Genomic DNA, 23,403 nt, shown 5'->3' with positions numbered 1-23,403 from the left:
CTTTCCATTCCAAATGACACACAAGTCACTTCATTTACTTGTTATTCGCTGGTTTTATGTGTGAATAATCAGAGCCTCTACAACTGATAGTGTCAGATAGGTGTTGGAGAGTAAAAATCACAGTCTTTGCCAACATAGTGGTATTATACAACTAATGCAAAGTGATGGACTCAAGTGTATCACAGTTTTAGGACCATTTACTGTATAGTGATATATTCCCTCAGCAACTGCAGGATGTTAGCCATCCCTCAACACTTACACTCATAGACTCAGTTTATGCTGCTAAAATGTCTGGAGCTCTTTCAGAATGGAAAGTTATTCCTTTTAATAGATGTTTTTCAGAGGGGAATTACAATTAATTTATCCTGGAAATACTGTTTTGAATCTAATACTAAAGTGACCTAACCTGCTGTATGATATTTAATTTCTGTATTAGTCATTTTGTAAGAAAAAAAAAAACCCAATCCAAGTTCAAGTGATATTTCAAAATTAATCTTTACTTTCAGCAGCCTGGCAGAAATTTCCTGTGACTCCTCAAAGGCCAATGGACGTCCAAGAGTAAATATCAGTCACTGAATATGTAAAACCACCTATTTCTATAAACAGAGTGGCATTATCTGTAAATAGGCTGCTAATATCGGTTGAGTGCTTTCTTATCTTGAATGGAAAGTGAGTGAGGTTTTACAGCAGTGGAAATGGAATATTGATTAACAGCTGTCCCATACGTTTGGATTTGTTTTTAATGTACAGTAATAGTATATCAGTATATGGGTGGTGTATGATTTGTGATCAGTTTCTCAACATCAATGGTCCTACATTAATTTTGTTTTTCCACTAAAGATGCTAGGCAGCTATCAGACAAAAATAGCTGCAGCTGGCTGCAAAAACGCAGGATTAACAAAGAATGGATATGTTAATTGCAAATGTTAATGATATATAGCCTATATAAGGTTAGGGGGGGGGGTCAAGGAGAATGTCAACATTTCGTGCAGTTTTTGTGAACCTGACGACGAGTGACGGTTTGTTCTGTGTAACCTGAGTCAGGAACTCATGGTTTTTGATACTGCCATTTCATGTCCTTCTTTTAGGGGAAGTGATACAGTGATAGGAATCTACGTGTCAGTTGGATGTTTTCTGCAACATGGCTAAAAAGCCTAAGAAAGAGGGCCTGCAAGTGTAGGCTATGCCCTTTCTTCTTTTTTGGTGTCTGTTTTTCACTTTCTTAGAGCATCTCAGTTTTATAGACAAGTGCAATTCCATCACAACAATAACAACAACAAAAAAAAACTTCAGGTGGAGAGAAATGTAGGCCTACCACATTTTCTCAAACTTTGATGTCATATTTAATCAAAAACAAAATTGTTAAATTTCCCTGTAAAACTGGTGGCATCGTTTTCATTTTTATTTGTTTTTAAAAACTTTTATTTACTTCACTGTGTACAGTTGTTGGAGCCAATCAGTGCTTCAAATGTTCGCTCTAAGTATAGACATTTGCACAGAGGTGGGGCTGCCTTGTCACACTTTCCACTCTGACTGTTGTGAGAACAGTCCATCACACAGTAGTAGTGTCTCATGTCTCTTTAAATGCGGGTTGCGTAGATCCTTCATGAATGAAACCATGTGATCCAAACATCATTTGACGTCTGGCGCCTCCGACCATAAAGGAGTGGATATAGAGACCTGCGAGAAGGCGTGAGCGGAAAAAAACATTTCTCCAACTGTCTCTCCTCCACACCGGGTCGACCAACCATCGGCGAACCCCAACCTTCCGAAGGTGCGGTGGGCGAAAGGCGCGCCGGTTTGACTTCTGGTGAGTCAGCTTGGTCTAAATCAAAACTGAAATTCTTTCTTTAAAACTGCTGAATATAGCCGTGCTGTTTTGCTGAGTGTGCACGGCCAGCGCCGCTGCCATGCTGTTGTCGCCGCCAAGTGCGGTCGCACTTATTTTGCCGCTTGTCCCGGTGCGTTGCCGCTGCCGCTGCCGCCGCAGCAGCAGCAGCAGCAGCAGCAGCGGTAGACCTACTGTCCTGTTCAGCCGAACTGGCAGCGGTGCCGCTGCCGTTTAAAGGGCAGCAGCCCGGTAGTGCTGAATCATCACGAACCGGTCGTCATCCAGCTCCGTACATGCTCCACCGACACCGGGTCGGTCGCTCGACCGCCACGCCGACCGACCAGCCGGCTCTTTCGTAAGAGCAGAGACAAAGGGGGTGTACTGTACGTTACGCTGTGTAGGGCTGTCAAGCTTAAAGAGAAGCCATGTGTCGGAATTAGAGACCGCGCGGGGAGTTCGAGAGCGAGTCCGCGTCCTGTGCCGCTGGTGCGCCGGGGGATTCCCTGGTTTTCTACCGACTGAATGACTAAATGTTTAGAAAGGTGAAAGAGAGAGGGGCTAGGGGACTGATGTGAACGTAGAGTAACAACTTAGGACGGCGGAAACCCTGGAAAACAACACATCCTAACCCCAGCGTTAGCTCCTCCGACTGTCCTCTCCTCGGGTGCTGAAGCGGCAGCGGTGGCTCGGACTGGAGCGACCTGCTCACCGACTCTTGTCTGTCGCTGCTGCTGCTGCTGCTGCTGCACAGGTAAGATGGACAGTCAGCTTTTCTTAGGTTTGCTTGGTTTTTTATATGTTTTTTGTTTGCGGGTGTTGTGACTCCCGGGGTAAAAGGGGTAACCTTTCGTCTACGCGCTGCTTGCTTAGTTGGCCGTGTGACATTAGTAAAACATGTATGAAAAAAAGGTGGGGGCAGCGACAACAACAAACAGCCCGGACTGTCATTGTGTTGTAAGTGTCAACCGTCCGGCGGCTAGCCGCTGAACACGTCCTGGCTGCCGGTGAGAGGACACCGGTCGGCGGTGACTCCGCCGGAGCCACTGTTGTGACATTTGCTTTGTGTCAGCCGCCGTTCTTCCGACAGGCCTCCGGTTCATGTGCATCTACTGACATTAGGTTGTACATTTGTTTTATTTATGTCTGAGGGAGTTGCTCTGTCGTGTGTACACGGGAGATATTCGGTCTATTTCCTGGCGAGCCTTGTCGTACACCGGCTGCGCTCGCGACAGAGATGCTGATTCATCACAACGTTGTTATTTCTCAACATTTGCGCGAGCAGAGCGGAGGCATGAGGGAGCCATGGCAACAACATGGCACCGGCGGCAGGCAGGCAGGCGGACAAAGGTCTGGCGAGAGGGAAGGAAGAGCTCGGTTTATACTGGGGGCTTGGCTCTGAAATTAATAGGCCCGGTCATGTAGTGGATGTTGATGCGTCTCTTGGATAATTAGAGGACATGTGGGCTTTAGAAATGAGTGTTTAAAATGTGACTAATGATAAATATGTTCGGTTTTTCCCCCCGTGAGGTTTTTGGTTATTCAAATTAATTGTCAGTCAGTGGATTTAAAGCACATGGGAACAATGTTGCACACAGGCATGATAAATAACACGCACACTAAATTATTTAGTCGCTTAACCTGTTTTTTTTTTTCTTCTAACTTTTGTTTTATAACTGGAACAAAAACAATCTCACACAGTCACGAACAGCCAGTGGTACCTGCGCCCCATGATGCTGTGTGGTGACCTCGCTCACTTTTTATTTATTTAGTTTGCACATGAAAAGTCCACCGTGTGCATGAATATAATTGAGTAAATGTGGTCAAAAACAAATAGATGCTGGAGGGAAGGACACATCCTCATGGCAGTTAATGTTGGACATTGACTGGCTGCACACAGGCTTGTGCTAAAAAAAGAAAGAAAAACACCTCAATGAACTATATATAATGCCTTGCAAAAGAATCTCCTGTGATTGATCTCTTGAAGATGGGCCGTTATCAGCTGCCTGGTAGCAACCCACATGAGCAGTGCAACTCTTAAACACAGAAGAGTAATAGGGAAGCTCTGTGGGCACAAGAAAAACAGAAACTTCACCCCCTAATGACTCCATAACAGCAGCTTTAGTTAGAGTCAGCACTCTGCGGAGTGTATCAAAAGTATGTAGTAAGCAAGTTGGCAAGTACTGTAATAGAGGGTCATAATGATGAAACAGTTGTATCAGTATTGGAGAGAAGAGCACCCCAACCCCCCCTTACTGTCTTTCTCCCTCTCTCTCATACACACACACACTTTTCCCATTTCCTTTTCTCATTGCGTGTATGCACACACACAACCTAGGGGCTAAGCTTTTTATACTTGGTATCAGTATTTAATCAGTGCTTGAAGTGCATTTCTCTGTCAAGTACTTTCCCCACTTCCCTGGTGTTCATGGTAATTGAACGCTGACCAATGCTTATGTGTGCAACTTTGCTGATGGTGGCGGAGCGGCAAGGCGCGCAGAGCAAGGGGGATGAAGGAAGAGGGAGGAAGAATGAGAGATGGGATTTGCGGAGAGATTGAGAACAAGGACCTTTTTGTCTTCAAGGCATTCCCCTGAAAATGCTGAGGCGAAGCAAATGCGCTCTCGCTTGACAGATGGCGTTTTCACTTGTTACTTACCACAGCTAGTTTCTTTGCCTTGTCGTGTGCATGTGTGTGTGAGTGTGTGCAGAGGGAGTAGGAGATATAAAAACACCTATAAGATGCTAAGATCCAGTTGCTGTAGGGGTTATGTGTGTGTGTGTGTGTGTGTGTGTGTGTGTGTCTGTGTGTGTGTGTTTGTGCGGAAAGGAAACAGTGTATAGTGTGAGTTCTTTGAATTTGGGAGATGTAGAAAGTAGCAATGGGAAGTGGTATTACTACCAGTTGGCCATTACAACATTTTGCACTTGGCAGTTGATTTGTTTCCATCCCTTCGGTGTCGACCCGAGGCTTCTGTGTGTGTGTGTGTGTGTGTGCTCATATAAACGTGTTTGATTCCCTGCCTGTGCATGGGTCAAGTTGATGAAACACTGTGTAAAACTTCCTCTGGCTATGTGAGGAAGGAACGAAGGGACAGGAGCTAAGCTTTAAGACAGGTGTTTATTCCAGAGGAAAGAGACTTACATTGACAGTTAAATCAGTAGTTGAATAATTGATTAGTAAATCAATTGGTCACAGTTCTCATCAGTGAACAGCCATTTAAGTTTTTAACATTTCCAAATATTACAAGTTCCATCCTCCAAACTGTGCATATTTGTTCCTGTTTTATGTCTCTATTTAGACGGTTGCACAGATGACCTAGAAGTAGTAAAGGGCATTTTTCACATTTTTTCACATTTATAGAAAATAATCTTTTTTTTTTTAAGTATATTTTTGGGGCTTTTAATCCCTTTAAATGATAGCACAGTCGAGAGAGAGACAGGAAAGGGGGAGGCAGAGAGGGGGAATGACATGCAGGAAAGGGCCGCCCCAATGCGGGATTTGAACCGGGGCCGCCTGCAGTGAGGACTATATAGCCTCAACGTGGGGCGGCAGCTCTACCAAGTGAGCTAAATGCCGTCCCTATAGAAAGTAATCTTAAAATATATCACAAATGAAAATAATCATTAGTTGCAATCCTGTTCTTGTTATTATCGATGCACTATTGTTTTAAAAACTTTTCGTCTGAATTTCGGTTTACAAGGAAAGGCTGATGGTAATAATGATCTCCTGTCTTACTGACTGCATGCCGCTAAGACAGAGCTACGTTTTGACAATAGTGTGCTAATAAGAGTTTTGTTACTTATACACATAGTATAACTATATTTTATTTGACATCTTAGATTAAGACATATAAAAATATGATTATGCAAAATACATCAGTCTTGAAGAAAATAAGACACAATCTAATATTAGAAAAATTCAAGGGAATGTCTAATTAAGACATAAACAACATGAAGAAACTGAACATTACTGCAAACTAACATTGTGGTTTGTAGCAAAACATTAAGGTTCAATACACAGCCTAAAGTGTCAATGATTTGTTTATTCAAGTCTGTAATCCTGAGGTGGATGTTAATAGTTAATCATGTTTTGGTGTTGTATTACAATATGTTTTTGTGTTGTTTTAAAATCCTCCCCAGCTCTTGGATTATATTAAATACGAAGATTCACAATGGCAGCGTTTATTGCACAGCTATAGCACTGGATTGCATTTGATTGCACAGGTGTTCCCAATGTTATGTCCGTCTCGTGTGTCTGTGTTTGTGTATGCGTAAGAGAGTTAATGTCGGGGAGATCATTTCTAAGTGGTGTCTGCGTGTTTATGATCTTGTTTACTGCTGGGATCCATTTCTGATGAAGTCTTGTTATGCTTGCAAATTTCTGAGAGTGAGAGAGAAGTAAAAAAAGAGGGAAGTAAAAGCAGGAATAAAAGATGGAATTAGAGAGTGGGTGAGAGAGAGAGAGGCAGAGAGAAAAGGAAGCACTGGGGCAGATCAATAGTTGAGTGTTTTTTCTCCACAGTAATGATGAAATATGGTGTAAGCAGATCTGGTGCATAATCATTGCTGTGCTCCACTGTTTTTTTCTGCTTCTGTGTGAGTGTGCTGCTTGTCCTTGTGTTATTTTGAGTTTGTGTGTGTGCGCGTGTGTGTGTATGTGCGCGTGTGCCTTGTGCCTGTTTGTGTGTGTGTGTGTGTTCGTTCAACGTACCTACCATCCCTCCACAAGTGTCTTGACTCCTTATTTACATAACCTCCCTGAGAACCGGAAAATGTATGAAATCAAAGATAAATCCCATTGCAACATGCACAAGAAGTCAAAGGGATTAGGAAATAGAAAACAAGTTGAAGTTCAGTCTAAGTGCCTCACATTAGTGATCTGACCGTCTGTCCTGCAACGGCTGTGGTGTGTTCAAATACCCAGCTGATCCTCTGTATCAGTGGGGTCACTATTTGAAACAAACTCTCATGTTTTCCCTCCAAGGACCAGTGGGTTTGTTGCAGAGCTTTTTGAGAAGACTCCAGTTAAAGGAGACCACTCTGTGCCACACATACACACACATACACACATACACACATACACACTCACATAGTTCACATACCATAGCCAGGATTTTGTTTTGCATGCAGGGCTGAGATATTGAGCATGGCGTGTAGCTGTGGAGATGCAAGGCCCTGGTAACAGGAACATCCGTACCAGCGGTTGTCTACCAGTTGCATCATTTTATGCGCCAACTTGCCGCATTTTTTAACTGCAGTGTGACGATCCCAGGATTGTGGTATGAGTTTCTGAACCTTTAAAAAAACACACACACAAAGTGTGGATCAATGCCAAGGAGTAAAGAGGGGGAACAAAGATATGAGTGGGCCTCAAATGGAGCGCCAGCTCTTTGCTTTCACCTGTGGCATAAAATTATTCCTGTGCAATGACAGGTTTCCACAGAGTTTTAATATCTCTGTTCACATGAAAGTCTACTTTGGAAAGTAGCAACACATCAGACCTGCTCTGAACTGATGTGAGGGGTATTACATGTGCTGTCAGGTTTTACTTATTAACCATTTTTAACGACGACACCTGATGAGATTTAGTTGTGTAGCACCACATGTTGCTTTGCCTTCCCCTTTTCATCCTTGTATTAACATCTCAAAGGCGCATTTTTATTCACTCATCCCTTGTCTGTGTTTGTGCGCAAAGTTTACAACTAACAATTATTTTCATTGTCGATTAATTGCAGATTAAGTTTGTGAAAATGCCAGAAAGTGCAATAAAACTTCACATCACACGTACCAAATGTCTTGTTTTACCGGGCCAACAGTCCAAAGCCGTCATAGGTCCAAGTTGCCATCAGAGACAGCAAAGAAACGTTAACTCTATAGAAGCTGGAATCAGTGAATTTGGGGTCTTTTTGATGAAATAACAACTTTGATGATGAACTGAATATCAAAAGCTGGAAAACATAAAACAGGATTTGCTCAATGTACCATCCGAGTGAAAAATGAGTTACATTCAGATTTCCACTATGTTGCTATGGCATTGTACGATCAAGAAGAAGTACATCTAGATGATGCACAAACACTACGTGAACTGTCGAAGGTATAGGGGAAAGTCTTGCTCACGGTATAAACTTTAGGTTTGCAGCATGAGACGTAGCTTGTATGAAAAGTGCTTTAGAAATAAAGTTTGATTTGATTTGATTCGATAAAACTATACTAACTAAATTGGCATCACGTACAGTAGACACATGCACATGCACACACCTATACCTGTGTGTGTGTTTGAGTGTGAGGCCCAAACAGGAAACCTTAAAGCCCCAGTGTGTAACTTATTTGGCTTCTTATTAGCAAAAATCAGCTCTCCATGAGCTGCAAACCAAACACATCACCTCCTGATGTTATATATCGGCCACGAAGCCTCAGTCGACACGTCCTCATTAACGTGACTGGTAATGATGAATGCAACCCCACCGTGCTTACCTTGCTGTTGCACTCAAACTTTCTCTTTGTCTCAGGTTAGTACTGCTGACCGGGGGATGTGCTGCGTCCGGGGGAAATAAACTTAACATGTCGTTTAACTTATTCCTGTCTCCCTCGCAGCCCTCTGTTTGTTATCCCCACGCACACACAAAAGAGAGAACCAACTTAACCTACGGTACATGCATTCCCTCCTCTTCAAAAGGAGAAAAAAAAAAAAACACGATGAAAAAAAAAAGGAGCCAGAGCTCAATTGCCTGACAGTGCAGTTTTTTTTTGCTTGTGTTGGGAAATTTGTCATCACACTCCGACTTACTACCTGGAATGGGAAAAACGTGTCGACGCCAGGACTTTTTCTCGCCTTTAATAACACACTTGCACAAACACTGTCTCGCGCACACTTAAGCAGCACACACACACACACAGAAACAGATACACACAATACCCTTTTTGAACTCTCAGAAAAGTGTGAAAGTGATCGCTCTTCCCTCTCCATATATTATAATATGTATATGAGGCAGCAGACTGGTCTTCTCCTTCTCTTCTCCCTGTGTTTTCCTCGTCTCCTCTGTCTGTGTTATCATGCTTATTTCACGCTCTGCATACCTCCCAGTTAATAGCTTCCTGCTCTCTCTCTCTCCACACAGACACATGTGCGCACCACACACAGCTCAAACCGGTGTGTTCTCTTCTCTCACCCTCTCTCCATGGTCCTGTATCTCTGCTCCCTCTCCTTCCACACACAGGTTGCCATTATCGCCGATCTGATCCCTAATTCTCAATTAGCCTCCACACAGTGCTCATTGTTAATTATTTACCAACTCCCTCAGCACCCATGGGCCCACAGTTAGATCAATGAGTTCAGGCACTGCTGCCTTCTTTTTTTTTTTTTTTTTTTAAACAAAAGCGAGGTGGACTGGACAGCAGCCAGGAGCTGAGTTTTGTGGCTCCTCCCTGAGGTTTTAATTCACACTCCTTACATTCTGCTCTCTTTGTGCCTTTCCATCATGTCCGCTCTGTCCTAACATGTGTCTTATTCGCTGCCTCTCTCTCTCTCTCTGGCTGCCATCCTTTGTGTTCTTCATTATTGCTCCGAGAGTTGCCTGAGGGAGGAGACACAGTTAAGGCAGTTGTTATGGTGGGGATTATTCAATAAAGACAGACTTGCCACTGCATCACAAATGACTTGTGTGACTCTTACCATCTATTCTTGATCATCCTGACTGTACGCTGCCTTGTTTATGCTCGCGTATGTCTACACCCACACACACCAGCCCCCGGGTCATTTTTGAAGCGCCTAATCTGGCTATTTATTTTTTTCCTGTGTGTGTGTCGGTGCAGCGTGTCACCAGCTTTTAAGTAGGAAGTCTCTTTCTAAGAAATTCCTGTCTGCGTGGCGGCGGCGGTGGCCGGAGCAAAAGGTTCTCTCAAACAGGATTAATTAGAGCTCTGTCTGAGGCCGCACACACACACACATGCACATGCACATGCACACACACACACAGTTTGTCATCCTGTTTGTCTGCACTGAATGAAGAGAAAGGAGTCCTGCTCTATGTCTTGTGCTGTTTCCTGTGCTCTTTCATCCATCTCTATAAGTCCTATGATCACTGAGCTCACCTTCTGCCTCCTGGTTTCATCCCTTCTCCACCACTTGATTTGTCTTTTTTTTTATACTTCATTGCAAGGCATCAACCTTCACATACATAATCAGTCATTTCATTTTCTTTGCAATATTGTACCTTGCATTTTTCCCCCCTTTTTGTCCAGGTATACAAAGTAAATAACAAACCATTAAGTTAACAGACAAACATATAGACGAGGCAAACTGGTATTTCCCAAATGAAGATCTCAAAGAATGGGGGGAAAAAAACAAACAAAAAAAACTAATAATAATAATAACTACATAAATAATAATATAACAGAACAAACTAAAATAAACTAATGGGAAAATATAAGGTGGTGTATATGCATGACCATTTAGTTCATCTCCTTAATTTGATTAAATATTTCCACTGTTTTATCAGCCTTTCTTTACTGTATAGCTGATTCCAAATATGTATTTGTTCCCTATTTATAAAAGTTAGTCTGTCCATCTCTAAACTTTGTTCTGCTGTTAACCAATTGGGTGTATTTGATAGTTTCCATGCTTTGGCCACCTGCTTCATAGCAGTTACTCTCAGTATATTAAAAAAAAATAAATGTCAAGACTTGATTTGTCAACAGGACAGGATGTGAAGCTGTTCTCGTGTGTGTGTGTGTGTGTGTGTGTGTGTGTGTGTGTGTGTGTGTGTGTGTGTGTTAGAGAGCAGAAGGTTGCGGGGCAGAGAGAGAGAGAGGTGGTCAGCAGTAGTTTCATTGCACTGGATCAGCTTCAGAACTTTTCTAATTGGAGGTTTTAGTCGTGGTCGTTGCTGAGTTCAGGGTTTTTCTTTTTTTTTTTCAACCCCAATCCCCCTCCATCCATTCCTCCCTCCTTGGAAACCACCACCACCGCTGCCACCCCCCTCCTCCTCCTCCTCCTCCTCCTCCTTCTCCTCCACCCCCCCACCCAACAGCTAAGCTCTTACAAATGTGTTGAGGATGCATTTTCACTCAAACACTTTCCCACCCCCTCCTCCTCTTCTGTCTCTGCCCCCCCCCTCCCTTCGTCCTGTTCCTCCTCATCGGTGTACCTCCCTCCACACACACCCCCCCGCTCCCCCTCCTTCCTCCTCCTCCTCCTCCTCGTTCCCCCTACTCACTTGCCTCTCTTTTTCTTCTCTTCTTCCTCCCTTGTCATTTGCACTCCCCACCCCGTCCTCCCTCCGTACTCAGCATTTTTCTGGGCTGTGGGTGTGATGTCTCCGCTGTAACGCTAATCAGCTCTGGAGACGTCAGCATTCTTTCAGTCCTCCTTCACCACCACGAGCCCCCCCACCCCCTCCTCCTCCACCTTTCTTACCTAGTCTTTCTTCACCTTGCTATCTTACCAACTCCTCGCCCTCTTTTCTCCTCTTTTCTTATCTTTTCTTCTCCTCTAGCGATATTTTTTACTCATTTCCACTGCTTATCACCTCCTCTTCCATCCCTGTCTCCGTGTCCCGTCCTCTCTGTGTGTGTGTGTGTTTGTGTGTGTGTGTGTTGATTCTCCACTGTAACCGTAAGCAGCTCTGCTCTTGAGTCGTCAGCGTTCTTTCGGTTGCTCCATAAAAATACAGCCTGCCACAGCAGAAAAGCTGTCTGTTGTAGCAACAGTGGCTGTGGCATTGACCACACCGCAACGACCACCCCGCAAGCATTATGGGAAGGACACCTCTGGCACTTGTGTGTGTGTGTGTGTGTGTGTGTGTGTGTGTGTGTGTGTGGCTGTGTATGCCCCCAAGATGAATGGCGATGCCTTTGCTCAGCAGATGATCCTTAACCTGGGTGACTTACACATGGCCCCAGCTCTCAGAGAACACACACACACACACACACACACACACACACACTAGTTTACTGCAGTTTTATGCTGTGGTGTAAGTCAAGTTTTTTTGTCACCTAAGCTTGATGAAATAGGACCTCAACTTAATATACAACCCTGCTCTCCGAGTGTACACAACTAATACTACTGAGGCCACTGCAGATGCACTGATTTGTGCATCTGTAGTTGGAGAGACAAACTGTAGAGTGTTCTTGTAAAACAAAAAAACTAAACAAAACGTTACGTTATAATTGTTAGTAACTCTCTGACAATGCCACATTGATAATGCATTATAAATATAGTTATAATGTGTTATAATTGTCTTATAAACGTGTATAACTATTTTATAACAATAAGCATAACACATTATAGAGCATTTTATAACAGCTCATAAGGTCAAGTATTACAGTACTTCATGACTTCTGGTCCCTTGCTAACCGTTTGGTAACACTTTGATGCCTATTTCTATAACGCATTATAACCATACTTATGAGTTATAATGCAGTTATAGCACTGTATAACTATAGTTATAAACACTCATAAATTATCATAATGTTTTATAACAATAATCATAAAGCATTTTATCATGACTTATAATGTCAGGTATTATAATACGTTATAATTGTTAGTAACTCTCTGACAATGCCACATTGATAATGCATTTTAAATATAGTTATAATGTGTTATAATTGGGTTATAAACGTGTATAACTATCATTATAAACACTCATAAATTATCATAAGGCTTTATAACAATAAGCATAACACATCATAGAGCATTTTATAATGGCTTATAAGGTCAAGTATTAGTGTTATGCTTATAAGTAAGTGTTATGCTTATTGTTATAAAGCCTTATGATCATTTATGAGTGTTTATAACTAGAGTTATACAGTGCTATAACTGCATTGTAACTCATTATAAGTATGGTTATAATGCATTATAGAGCCGCAGTGCCAATCTTTTTGAACATTTTGAACTCAGTGTTGTTGTGTCTACTTGTATGAAGTCTTCTCTTCCTTCACTGGTACATTACTGAGGTTCATGCCACGCTCCCTACAGCTGTCTGTCTGTCTGTCTGTCTGTCTGTCTGTCTGTCTGTCTGTCTGTCTGTCTGTCTGTCTGTCTGTCTGTCTGTCTGTCTGTCTGTCTGTCTGTCTGTCAGCAGAATAATGGAACACAGCTGGCAGGACTGTATATGTTCACATACGTTGAGGCTTAGCAGTATGAGAGGTCAGAAACGCCACAGGATACCTTTAACTCACAGGAATTTTGATGATATGTCAATCAGCTCAGTCATTTTCTTTTAGCGATAAAATGCCAAACGTTCACTGGTTCCAGTCCCCAGAATGTGACTTTGAGCTGCTTTTCTCAGTCACATTTGGTAGTTCACATGCACCAAACTGAATGTCTTAGTGTAATGTCAGCTCTGGGACAATTTTCAGATGATTTAAATGGCATAGCATTAGTTGGTGCATTGAAACAAAAATAATATATTATTCTATTTATTGGGCAAATATTATAGAGACAGTCACAAGACAAGGGAAGGGAGACATGGCTAGGACAGGCACCAAATATGGATGTTGCAATTCTGTCTCATTCCACCCAGACATCCTAATGACAAATTAGCTGAAAATGATGATAAACACGATGATAAACATTTTCCTTAAATGATCATTGTGACTTGGATGGACGAAACTCATCCAGTCATGTTCACATCTAAATCTGGTGCATGTTTTTGTCTTTATTCAATAAATTTACAAGCTGCAGACAGTAATGCATTTGGAGATACCAAAAATGACTACAAAGGAGCTGCACCAGCAGATCTAGATACCTTTTGTGCGCCTGCAGCAATGCCTTTATGCTGGTTGCTTTAATCTGATACAACAACAAAACAAAACCCCCCAAATTTTAATTGTGTTGTCAAATATGGACTCAAACCTCTGAGCAAGGCATGCATCACACTCTGCACGTATCATGCATTGTTTATCACTTTCAACGCAACTACAATTGCACATTTGTGTGTTTGCAGTCGACCGTTTTGCGTGTGTGTTTAATCATGCCCCACTGGCATGGCGGCAGGGGAATGTATGGATGTGTGTGCAATGTGCATGTGCTTGCCGATATGCTTTTTGTTTGTATGCAGATGGAGCTGGGGGGGGTTGGGGTTGGTTGGGGTTTGGGCACTTGGGAAATAAACCAGTGCCTGGCAGGAAAACAACCTCCTTTTGCCCCCTCTGTTTTCACTAACCCCCCTCTCCCACCTCGCTACTCTACCCCCACCCCCAACATCCACCCTCACTCTTCGTGTCTTTGATCCATCTATTGTGCGAAGATGCTCCTCCAGCTGTGGGAGGCTGCATCCCAACAACACCATGAGTGCAGTGGTACGCAAGGATGGAGGACACTCAGGAGAAGCTCTTTATAGACACGCTTAAATGAAGAGTGTTTATAATTGACCGGCCCAAACCCATTAAAGCCATGCTTGAGGTAGTGAAGTTAAACGCTCTGAATTAGGCACTTCCACTGCTCTATCATAGAAAAACCTCAAGCCTAGCGCTGCCGCTCCTTCTCACATATTCTTCGTCATTTCACTGAATTTTTTAACAGAATTTTTAAGTTGCACATTTGATGTGTTTTGCGTGCATGCACGATTTACTCGTATGTGCTTGTGTGTCGGTACGGTTTTCTTTGATCTACAGCTATTTATAACTGTAGGATTTGTGGCAGTGCACGTACAAACACTCACGCACCCTCACAGACAGACAGACAGACAGAGGTGCATTGTGGGGGAGGCTCACTGGCACTCGGTGCCTTTTGACAGAGAGGAATAAGAATGAACAAGAACAGACACATTACCTCGTGTCACTTCAATGTCATCCCCTCCCCAAACAAGGAGCTTTTTTCTAAATTACACGTCTTGTGAATGAATGTAGATATGTATATATGTAATATGACTCAAAATTTAAAAAAAAAAATCTGCCTCTTACTTTTTTAAAACTTGCCCTGGTATGGAATTAGAGTATAAATATATTACAAGGAGAGAACAGACCGTCATCACACTGCAAAAATTCAAAATCTTTCAAAGAATATTTGTCTTCTTTCTTGTCAAAATGTCTAATTTCTAGTCAAAGCTAATCTCTTTCCACTTAAAATAAGATTCATCACCTATAAATGTACTTGTTTTTAGATAATTTTCAATTGTTTCAAACAAATTTTCACTTGAAAAAATTTGAAAAATCGGCCAATGAAAGCAAGTTTTTTGTGCTTGTAATAAGGAAGAAAATGTTGCTCTAGATTTTTCAACTTATTTTAAGTGAAATTATGCTTGAAAGAAATAAAACGTGTCTAAAAACAAGCTACTTTTTAATGTGATGAGTTATATTTTAAGTATAATGAGATTAGTTTTGACTAAAAATTACATTTTGATTAGAAATAAGACAAATATTCTTGGTAAGAGTTTTTGCAGTGCAGCGGGTCAGCTGAACTAAACTTCTGATTCAGCAGTATCAGGTGCAGCAGTTTGGCCGGAGAACAGCCTTTGGTTTTTTTTTTTGGTTTCCTCATGTTTTAAGGACAAACACATTTCACCAATCACATGCAAGCACATTCTCATCATGTTACCCCCCCCCCCCCCCCACCCCCCCTCCCTCTCTCTCCCAACCCCCTCAATCCCTCCCTCTTGGGCACACCCTCAAATAGAAAGTGACAGAGGAGGGCAGAAATTTGCGTGGCAGGAGAGAGAGATGGGGGGGATGGGGGGGTTGAGGATCAGGAATCTGCTGAGTCATCATGACTGGTCTCATGATGATCGCTCAGCAACAGCAACAATAGCTGTCCTTTATCGAACACACACACACACACACACACACACACACAGGTCTGACTCTGAGAGATGAGAGCCAGACCAATGCGCCACACAAAGCATCTCATTGAGCGCTGGTGGAGATGCTCATCTGTGGAGCTGCGTGCTCTAAGGACTGATCTCATCTTTTGCACTTCCACGCTCCCTCTTTGTTGACTTCTGATTCACACTGCTGTGTCTCCATCCTTTTGTCCCTTGTTAACACAGTTGATGCAAATGCGTATACATCATATTATCTGTCATTCTCCCTTATTAAATATTCATTCTTTTGTCTAAAGCGGGGGGGGGGGGGGGGGGGGGGGGCGCCTGTATCTGTCTCTCTGCAACGCTCCCGTCTCTGTGCTGCAGTCTGAGGTGTGCATGTGTGTGTGTGTGTGTGTGTGAGTGTGTCAGGCCTCTAACAGTTGGTTTTCCCCTGGAGTTCTTCCCACAGATTTTACCACTTCCTCTTCTTTCACGCTCATTTCATTACTATTGGCCTGAAGCCAGCCAATAAGAGTTCAACAACACAAAGGTAGTGGGCACTGTCAGTGTAACCACCAGGAAACAGGAAGTCAGGGAAATTCTAAGAAAAGTTTTGTGAGTCACTTTCACTCATACACTCTGATACGAACTAACTACTGATGCATAATACTGTAACATGCTCACACAACAGTGCTCCAACAGCAGGTCTCGATTTGGAATGTTTCCACTGGTCCAGGTATTGATCTATGATTAGTAACTTTTTATTGATTACAAGGAGCTATGGTTGTTCTTAAACAGGCTGAAGGTTGTTTTTAGTGTAAATACTAAATGTTATGTTTTTTGCTCATGCTCTGTTCTCTCCTGTGTCTCTGTAGGTCTGTTCAGAAGAGCAAGGCTCTTGTGGCATGACGACGCCGAACAAAGGAAATAAAGCCCTGAAGGTGAGAGAGTGCACAATTAAAGGGATACGCCAACATTTTTTTTTCGTGTCTTGCCTCACTCCCGAGGCCATGACAAGCAGATAGACACCATCCTTTCGACTGTACGTGCAGTAACGAGGGAGATACAGTAGTAGTAAAGTAAAAGCACAAATTCTATCGTCATGGTTTTCTGTATGTAAAGGGCAACGGGTGTTTTATTTTGTGAAAGTAACCGGAAGTGCGTTGGTCACAACGGCTAGCTTGAGTAGCGCCGAATTCGTCCGAACAAAATTGTAAACAGCTGGTATTTAGACAGATTAACGACACGCTGCTGATCTAAACGGCTACTTTCTCACCTAAAAATGTTTGAAATGTCGATAAAGTGATTTATTTACAGAGTTTGACTGCTGATTTCGGCTCGGGTAGGAGGCAGGCTAACACTACCTATGCACTTCCAGCGTTTGAGCTAAGCTAATTACGGGCGATACGGGCTCTATCTCTCTTGTTGCTGCACGCACAGTGAAAAGGATAGTGTCTATCTGCTGGTCGTGGACTCGGGAGTGAGGCAAGACACGAAAAAAAAAATGTTGGCGTATCCCTTTAAAACTGAATTATCAGTGTCTGAAGTGTTGCCTCGTCTCTGCCTCACCCCCCTTCTTCTCCTTCTTCTTCTTCCTTTTCCCTCCAGGTGAAGCGTGAGCCGGGGGAGAATGGCACTAGTCTCACAGACGAGGAGCTGGTGACCATGTCAGTGCGGGAGCTGAACCAGCACCTCCGAGGGCTCACCAAAGAGGAGATCCTGCAACTGAAACAGCGGCGGCGCACCCTGAAGAACAGGGGCTACGCCGCGAGCTGCCGGGTGAAGCGCGTCACCCAGAAGGAGGAGCTGGAGAAGCAGAAGGCCCAGCTGCAGCAGGAGGTGGACAAACTGGCCAACGAGAACGCTTCCATGCGCGTTGAGCTGGACGCTCTGAGGTCTAAGTACGAAGCGTTACAGACCTTCGCCAGGACTGTGGCACGCAGCCCCACCGTCGGGGTGGGGGTCAGGGGGTCAGGGGGCGGAGGAGGGGTGGCGTCGTCGGTCATGGGCCCGCTCATACCGGGCAAAGTGGCGACGGCGACGAGCGTGATTACAATAGTGAAGTCAAAAACAGATGCGCGGTCTTGAGGGAGGGGAAGATAGATGAGGATGGAGTTCAGCTGAATCAGAGTCATTCTTCTTCTCCACTGCTCCCCTGTCCTCCACCTGCACTGGCTTCAAACAGCTGAGTGGTCTCCATCGCTTTGTCTCAGCATGTTCCTGTCCACCGGTCTCAGATCAGTGCAGATGAAGGAAAGGATGGAAGCAGAGGACGGCTATTGAGACTAAAAGATGCAAGTCCTTTGGTCAGCGCATGATCATTTAGCACAGCACAGACAGACAGACAGACGGGGTTCCCTATGGTCACTCAGAGCCTGGATTTGAAGTCAGACAATTTGAGAATTGGTTTGGAAAATGATTCTAAAGAAAAAACAACAAAAACACACAAATTCTTCATAACAGTCATCTGATTTTGTTCAGTTGCCATTTAAAACAGCCAAATATTCAGTGTCAGGTTTTATTATTGGTTGATTTAGAGACCTGCACACCCAAAATACTCCTGTCAACATTTGGACACTGGATCTGAAGTGGCCATTTGCCTGAACCAAGATGTCTTAACATTAATCAGATAGCTCCACCAACAAACCATGAGAAAACATAGATTACAAATGGTCCCCGAGTTCCAAAACAATACACAAAGATTTCATGTGACCTGCTGATTTCTGTGGCTGCAGTCCCATCTTGCTCCACCTAGCCAAGAACTTTTTCAGAAAGTACTATAGAAAAATATATATTACACAATGGTGGTAACTGTATTTCTACTGTTTTGTACTGTGTTGTCATTCACATGAGGTCCAAAGTGTATTCTCTGTGTGTGAATTGTTATATATCAGGAATTCTGTGAAATTCTGTGGCGCGTGTTCGTTTTGGTATTGCTATATTTAGTTAGCTGTATTTTTTTCTACGGTCTCTTCACTTTCTATGTCCGACTCTCTCTCTCTCTCCCTCGCTCTCTCTTATGTATTATTTCTCTGTCCTTCCATTTTTTCAATTCCAACTGGCTTCCATTATTACATACAGTACTTCCTGGATCAGGAGAGAAAAGGACAATTGATATTTACCAAAAAAGAAATTGAAGCATACAATAGTAAAAAGGAGATAATGTTACTGAAAGTCAGTGACCTTATCTCAGTTGGTGAGAATTTTCAGGGAAATGGTCGTTTGAACACTCGAGCTGGATTAAGATACAGTTGTCTTCTGTCTGTTGAGTTCCTCTCTAAAGTATATACATATATTTGAGAAATTTGGACGGGCAAGTGCCTTGGTCTCCTAATGTTATGCATCAAGAAGAAGTCAAGAGGACATGAGGAATTGTGGAAGGACGGTGGAGATTCAGTGGAGCTGTTTGCTTATACCTGTGCTTATTGGGATACACTAACCAATCAGGAATCGACAGCATTTAACTCTCGCTGTGCATTGTTGTATGAACTGTGTAGTAGCCAGCAGGATTAATAACAATAGACTAATAACACCCATTTATGTGACTTGGCAGTTCATTTGCTCAAAGGGAAAAAAAACAAACAGGAGCCCAGATTCATCCTCTTTTTTGTTTTTTGGAAAAGTAATTCTCTTTAATGAGGAAAAGTCCAATTGTCTGTTTTATATAATTTACTTGGTTCGTCTGTTTATGAATTTGACTGACTTGGAAATCTAGGTTATTACACCTACAGCAACATTTTTTGCTCCAAAACAAAGTGGTTTATGTTGCATTCCTCTTGCTTTTAACCACAGAGCTCACTTTGCAAGAGCAAATGTGATCGCTGGCAGTGCAGTCAACTAGCAAGGATAACACACACATGTCTCTGAATCTCCAGTCACACAAATGGGCTGTCGTCTCACATGAGCTTTACCATAAAAGTAGTCTTATGTGGTGTTCTATACTCAAAGAATCTTTGTCTATGTATGGTAGAGTCTGGAGTTTTATAAAGACAATTATCTTTGCATTGTTTGTAACGACCTGTAAAAAAAAAAACGAAAAAAAAAAAAAGGTATAGCGAAATCTGTTTGATATACAGTATCTCTCTATTTTGCAATTGTACCAAAAGTGGCTTAACTACTGAATAGCTTTGTTTTTTCTCTAGTGACTAGGCACGTGTGTGTAACCGTGAACTAGCGTGTGGTGTGCTGTGTAGGTATGTGACGAGGTAACTATAATGTTCACTATTTCATGGATATGACTTTGATTCTTGTTTGATTTCAGGCCGAAGCGGGTGATTACACCGTTGGTAACTGCACTCTTTCTCTAATCCTAAAATCTTTGTCCTCCTGGCCCCGTTTATTCAGCTCCAGCGCTGCAGACATGTTAGATCATTTGTTAATCTACTCGTAATCTGCACTAATTATTTGTAAATTTTGGGAAGTTCTTGTACGGCAGAGCCACTCACTGTGCTTCTGAACTGGCCACTGTGGCTGTGTTTTGGTTCCTGCAGTGTTCAGAAGTCATTATTGCAGATAACATGACCAATGAGATGAGGAAGTGTTATGGTTAACCTCACAAGCTTCATACTAGTGTATTCAGGACATCTGGAAACAGAGATGTGAAACTCAGCAATGGGCCTGTATATCACCCCAACTCCTCCAGTAAGTTATTTTTTGTAGTGTGTGATAAATTTGTTTTTGCTGTGTACATTTTATATAGTTCTGTATATTTAATGTTGTTCCTGTTTTATTTGCTTTTGAACTGTAAGTGTCAGGGAAGTGAAATCACATTTGTTATTGTATTTGGTGTTTTATGAAGTGAAGAAAATCTATTCTGCTATTTAATGGTTTGTCTGTCAAAGAGTGAGGTTTACCATTATCAAGTACAATTGCCTCAAACATTTTTTAAACAAGGAAAACGTGATTTAAATTGAGTCATTTATTGAACTAGAAGCAATTTACAATGTTAAAAACATTACGAACAAGCAGCCTTTTACCTGGACCGCTACTTTTCCACTGTGAAGACAAAGGGGTTATCTAGCCTACTGCTGTGCAGTTCTTAAGATTAGTAAGGTGTGTCCTTCTCTATATACATTAATATAAAATAGGATCCAAACAGGCGAACAATGAACAAAGGCATAGGAAGGGAATGGGTTTGAGATTTTTGATGTTATTTCTCCATAATCTTTACGATGATAACCATTAGCATGTTCAGTCAACCGTGAAACCAGAGAACTACAAATGTCAAATCAAATGTCCAATACATTTTTAAATGTCTTATCACAGGAATATTCTCTGTGATATTCAGCTACAAACATATACTGTAGGTATCATGCCCATTGTATTTATGTATCTCTTTACATTTTAAAAGATTTGTCCTGTTTTTATGGGCAGAATGCTCTTATTTTATTTCATACTGGATATTTTTGTGTCATATTCTTTCTCTCTGTTGCTTCCTATCTGTCTTTACATTTACTTGTTGAATGTTGTTTTTCTGTTTTTCTTGTTTGTTTTTTTTACCAGCAAGTCCTGTTGTGTGTGTGTATGTGTGGTCGTGGTATAAAATAGCAAGAAGCATTATGTGCTAAGACTAGGTCTGTGTCAATCTGAAGCAAAATATGAAACCTGGAACTTGTCAAACTCTGCGTACTGTATGTGCCACTGTCAGACAATATCTTTTCACCTACTTTGTGTTTTTATGCTTCTTGTTCCAAAAGGATGCATATCGTGTAAACATAAGTGTGTCAACATGGTGGCTGCTGTTAAATGGACATCTCTAATTATGCAAACTGTGTAAGGCAAAATTAGAACTCCTGCCACACGGGGGGAGTGATGCTATCGTAGTCGTGTCAAGTTGTCTTCTTTTATAATCGCAGGTACAGTGTGATGTGACAAGGTTAAAGAGCTTATATGCAGAATGTTTAGCATTTTATTCTCAGTTATAAATGCCGGCGCCAATTTGTCTCCGTTAAATCAGGCTTAAGTGTTGTGGCTTACCTTGCTTTTTTTCCCGGTGTCACTTAATAATTAACTGTGAAAACATGAGATCATTTTTTAAATAATTTATTGCCAATTCAGAAGAAATCAGGATGCAACATACACTGTAGCTAATGCAAAGTCAGACATCCAGTCAGACCTACAATATGATTATTTTTGTCTTCCAGACTCAAATGCCTTTGGGTTTATTGTATTTCTCCTATGTGAAGCAGCGTGGTGGGTCTCGAGAGAAATGAGGTGAAACATTACAGTAGTTTAATCCTAATTTTCACACGGCAGACGTGATCAGATGACAATAGTGACCTTTAGTGATCTTCAGCCTGGTGGCTTTTCATAACAGAGTTTATGAGCTTGTAAGGCACGCTGACCTTATTTTCCCGCTGCCTGTACAGAGGTCAAACCTTCCTTATGAAAAGGCATTTCATCACAAACGCAAGCAACCACTCCTAAACCGCATCTATTAATATTTTACAGAGGCAGAGAGGAGTGGTGGAGACACATCAGATAAAACTCTTACCCACTTCCCACCCTACTGATCCTCTCCCTTTTTTTTTTTTTTTTTACAAAGTGTCTGAACTCAGCGAGCCCTTCTTCAAAACATCTGATTCTTCTGGAAGATGCAAATCATTAACTCCTTATCTTGCTACGGGGCCAATCGGTATGCAGTCGGTCAGTTGTTTTCCCGTCTAGTGAATCACACCACCGGACTGTGAAAGTCCTTTAACCCACCTCCGCTGCTGATCGATGAGAGTGAATGAAGCAAGGATTCTTTTGATCTTTTTCACCAATAATAGTGTTTGTTTTGTCATCCCCTTCTGTTACTCTCTCCTCTTTGCTGCCCCTGTCCTCATCAAATGTTTTAAATCTCTAACAAAAAAAAATCACACCCACAGTTCAGGTATCACATTATATTAACCTAACCCTAACCCTCTTTTTTTTCTTCTCTCTATCTCTCATCTCATTTCAATTTTATTCAGTTTATTCATTTCGGGACATTGCACGTGAATCAACATTTACTGTATGTGCCAGTGTTAGCCAGCTGGCTTATTCAACACTTTTTCCCATCACACCACACGTGTCTGCTGGTGAGCATTTGGCCAGGTTGCTCTGAGGAGCTGGGATATTTTTGTGTTTCTAAAAGTATATAACGGTCAGTTTAAAGCTATAGAAGAGAAGCCCTTGTAATAGGAAATTCTGTGTTTTGTAATATTTCTGTATGGGGTGTAATAAATTATTCTACGACAGTACTTTCTATGGGAAAATACTTAAAATGTGACGGTCTTTGTAAGTATTTATCTTCAACTAAATTATTGTACTTTTTTGCAATTTGTAGATATGTAAGTGATGATGACAAGGTACTGGTAATCATGAAATTAACTGTTTCATCATCGGTCTGATGCATCTTTTAATTTATTGATGTATATACTGTATGTTTGTTGATAAACAGCTTACTTTATTTTGTATATGACCAATAAACATGTTTTAAAATGCCACATCTTTTGCGTGTCTTGTGTAATTAGGAAAATGGAAATTGTTTTTGACATCTGTAGTTTTTCACCGTCATTGAGCTGAAAATATTCATTCTGTCATGTGCCACTCAGACATAGAGTGCATATAAAATCCAGTAGGTTACTCCTATCACCTAATAATCCACGATCTTATAATATCCATTCAAAGTTTTCATTCTTTTTTTCATGTGAGAAATCTACAATGCAAATATAGTGTTGCAATGGGGGTGGGTGAGACAACAAACATCAGACAGTCGATGTATCCCGTTCACTAAATCATAATTTTTACAGATATGAATCATTCACATTCAGTGAAACATGTCCTCATTTCCTATGCACAAAAATT

At 41.9% G+C, this 23,403-nt stretch overlaps 1 protein-coding gene across 4 annotated transcripts; it reads left to right on the top strand.

Moving 5' to 3' along the window:
- The first annotated feature begins 1,684 nt into the window (after nucleotides 1-1,684).
- Nucleotides 1,685-23,039, top strand: mafgb (MAF bZIP transcription factor Gb). 4 transcript variants are annotated; one of them, XM_085784943.1, is made up of 4 exons: nucleotides 15,997-16,309; nucleotides 16,372-16,378; nucleotides 16,449-16,514; nucleotides 17,182-21,553. In XM_085784943.1, exons 1-4 carry the CDS (start codon nucleotides 16,233-16,235, stop codon nucleotides 17,659-17,661), a joined length of 630 nt encoding a protein of 209 aa, XP_085641069.1. In that variant the 5' UTR covers nucleotides 15,997-16,232; the 3' UTR covers nucleotides 17,662-21,553. The 4 variants fall into 4 exon arrangements, with proteins under 4 accessions (XP_085640901.1, XP_085640985.1, XP_085641069.1 ...); XM_085784775.1 differs by lacking the exons at nucleotides 15,997-16,309; nucleotides 16,372-16,378 and adding an exon at nucleotides 1,685-1,810 and having other exon boundaries at nucleotides 17,182-23,039; XM_085784859.1 differs by lacking the exons at nucleotides 15,997-16,309; nucleotides 16,372-16,378 and adding an exon at nucleotides 2,023-2,582 and having other exon boundaries at nucleotides 17,182-23,039.
- Nucleotides 23,040-23,403: the final 364 nt, after the last annotated feature.

This window comes from Trachurus japonicus, chromosome 1 (assembly GCF_045865225.1).
Source record: "Trachurus japonicus isolate A0001 chromosome 1, Traja_1.0".
NCBI lineage: Eukaryota > Metazoa > Chordata > Actinopteri > Carangiformes > Carangidae > Trachurus > Trachurus japonicus.
The sequence above is the reverse complement of the archived record's forward strand: the minus strand, read 5'-3'. Positions and strand labels throughout refer to the sequence as shown.

Excerpts from the sequence above, each read along its gene's own strand:
- mafgb (XM_085784943.1), top strand. The coding sequence starts at position 16,233 with ATGCATAATACTGTAACATGCTCACACAACAGTGCTCCAACAGCAGGT. Across the intron at positions 16,515-17,181 it reads AAGGAAATAAAGCCCTGAAG|GTGAAGCGTGAGCCGGGGGA; the intron begins GTGAGAGAGTGC and ends TTTTCCCTCCAG.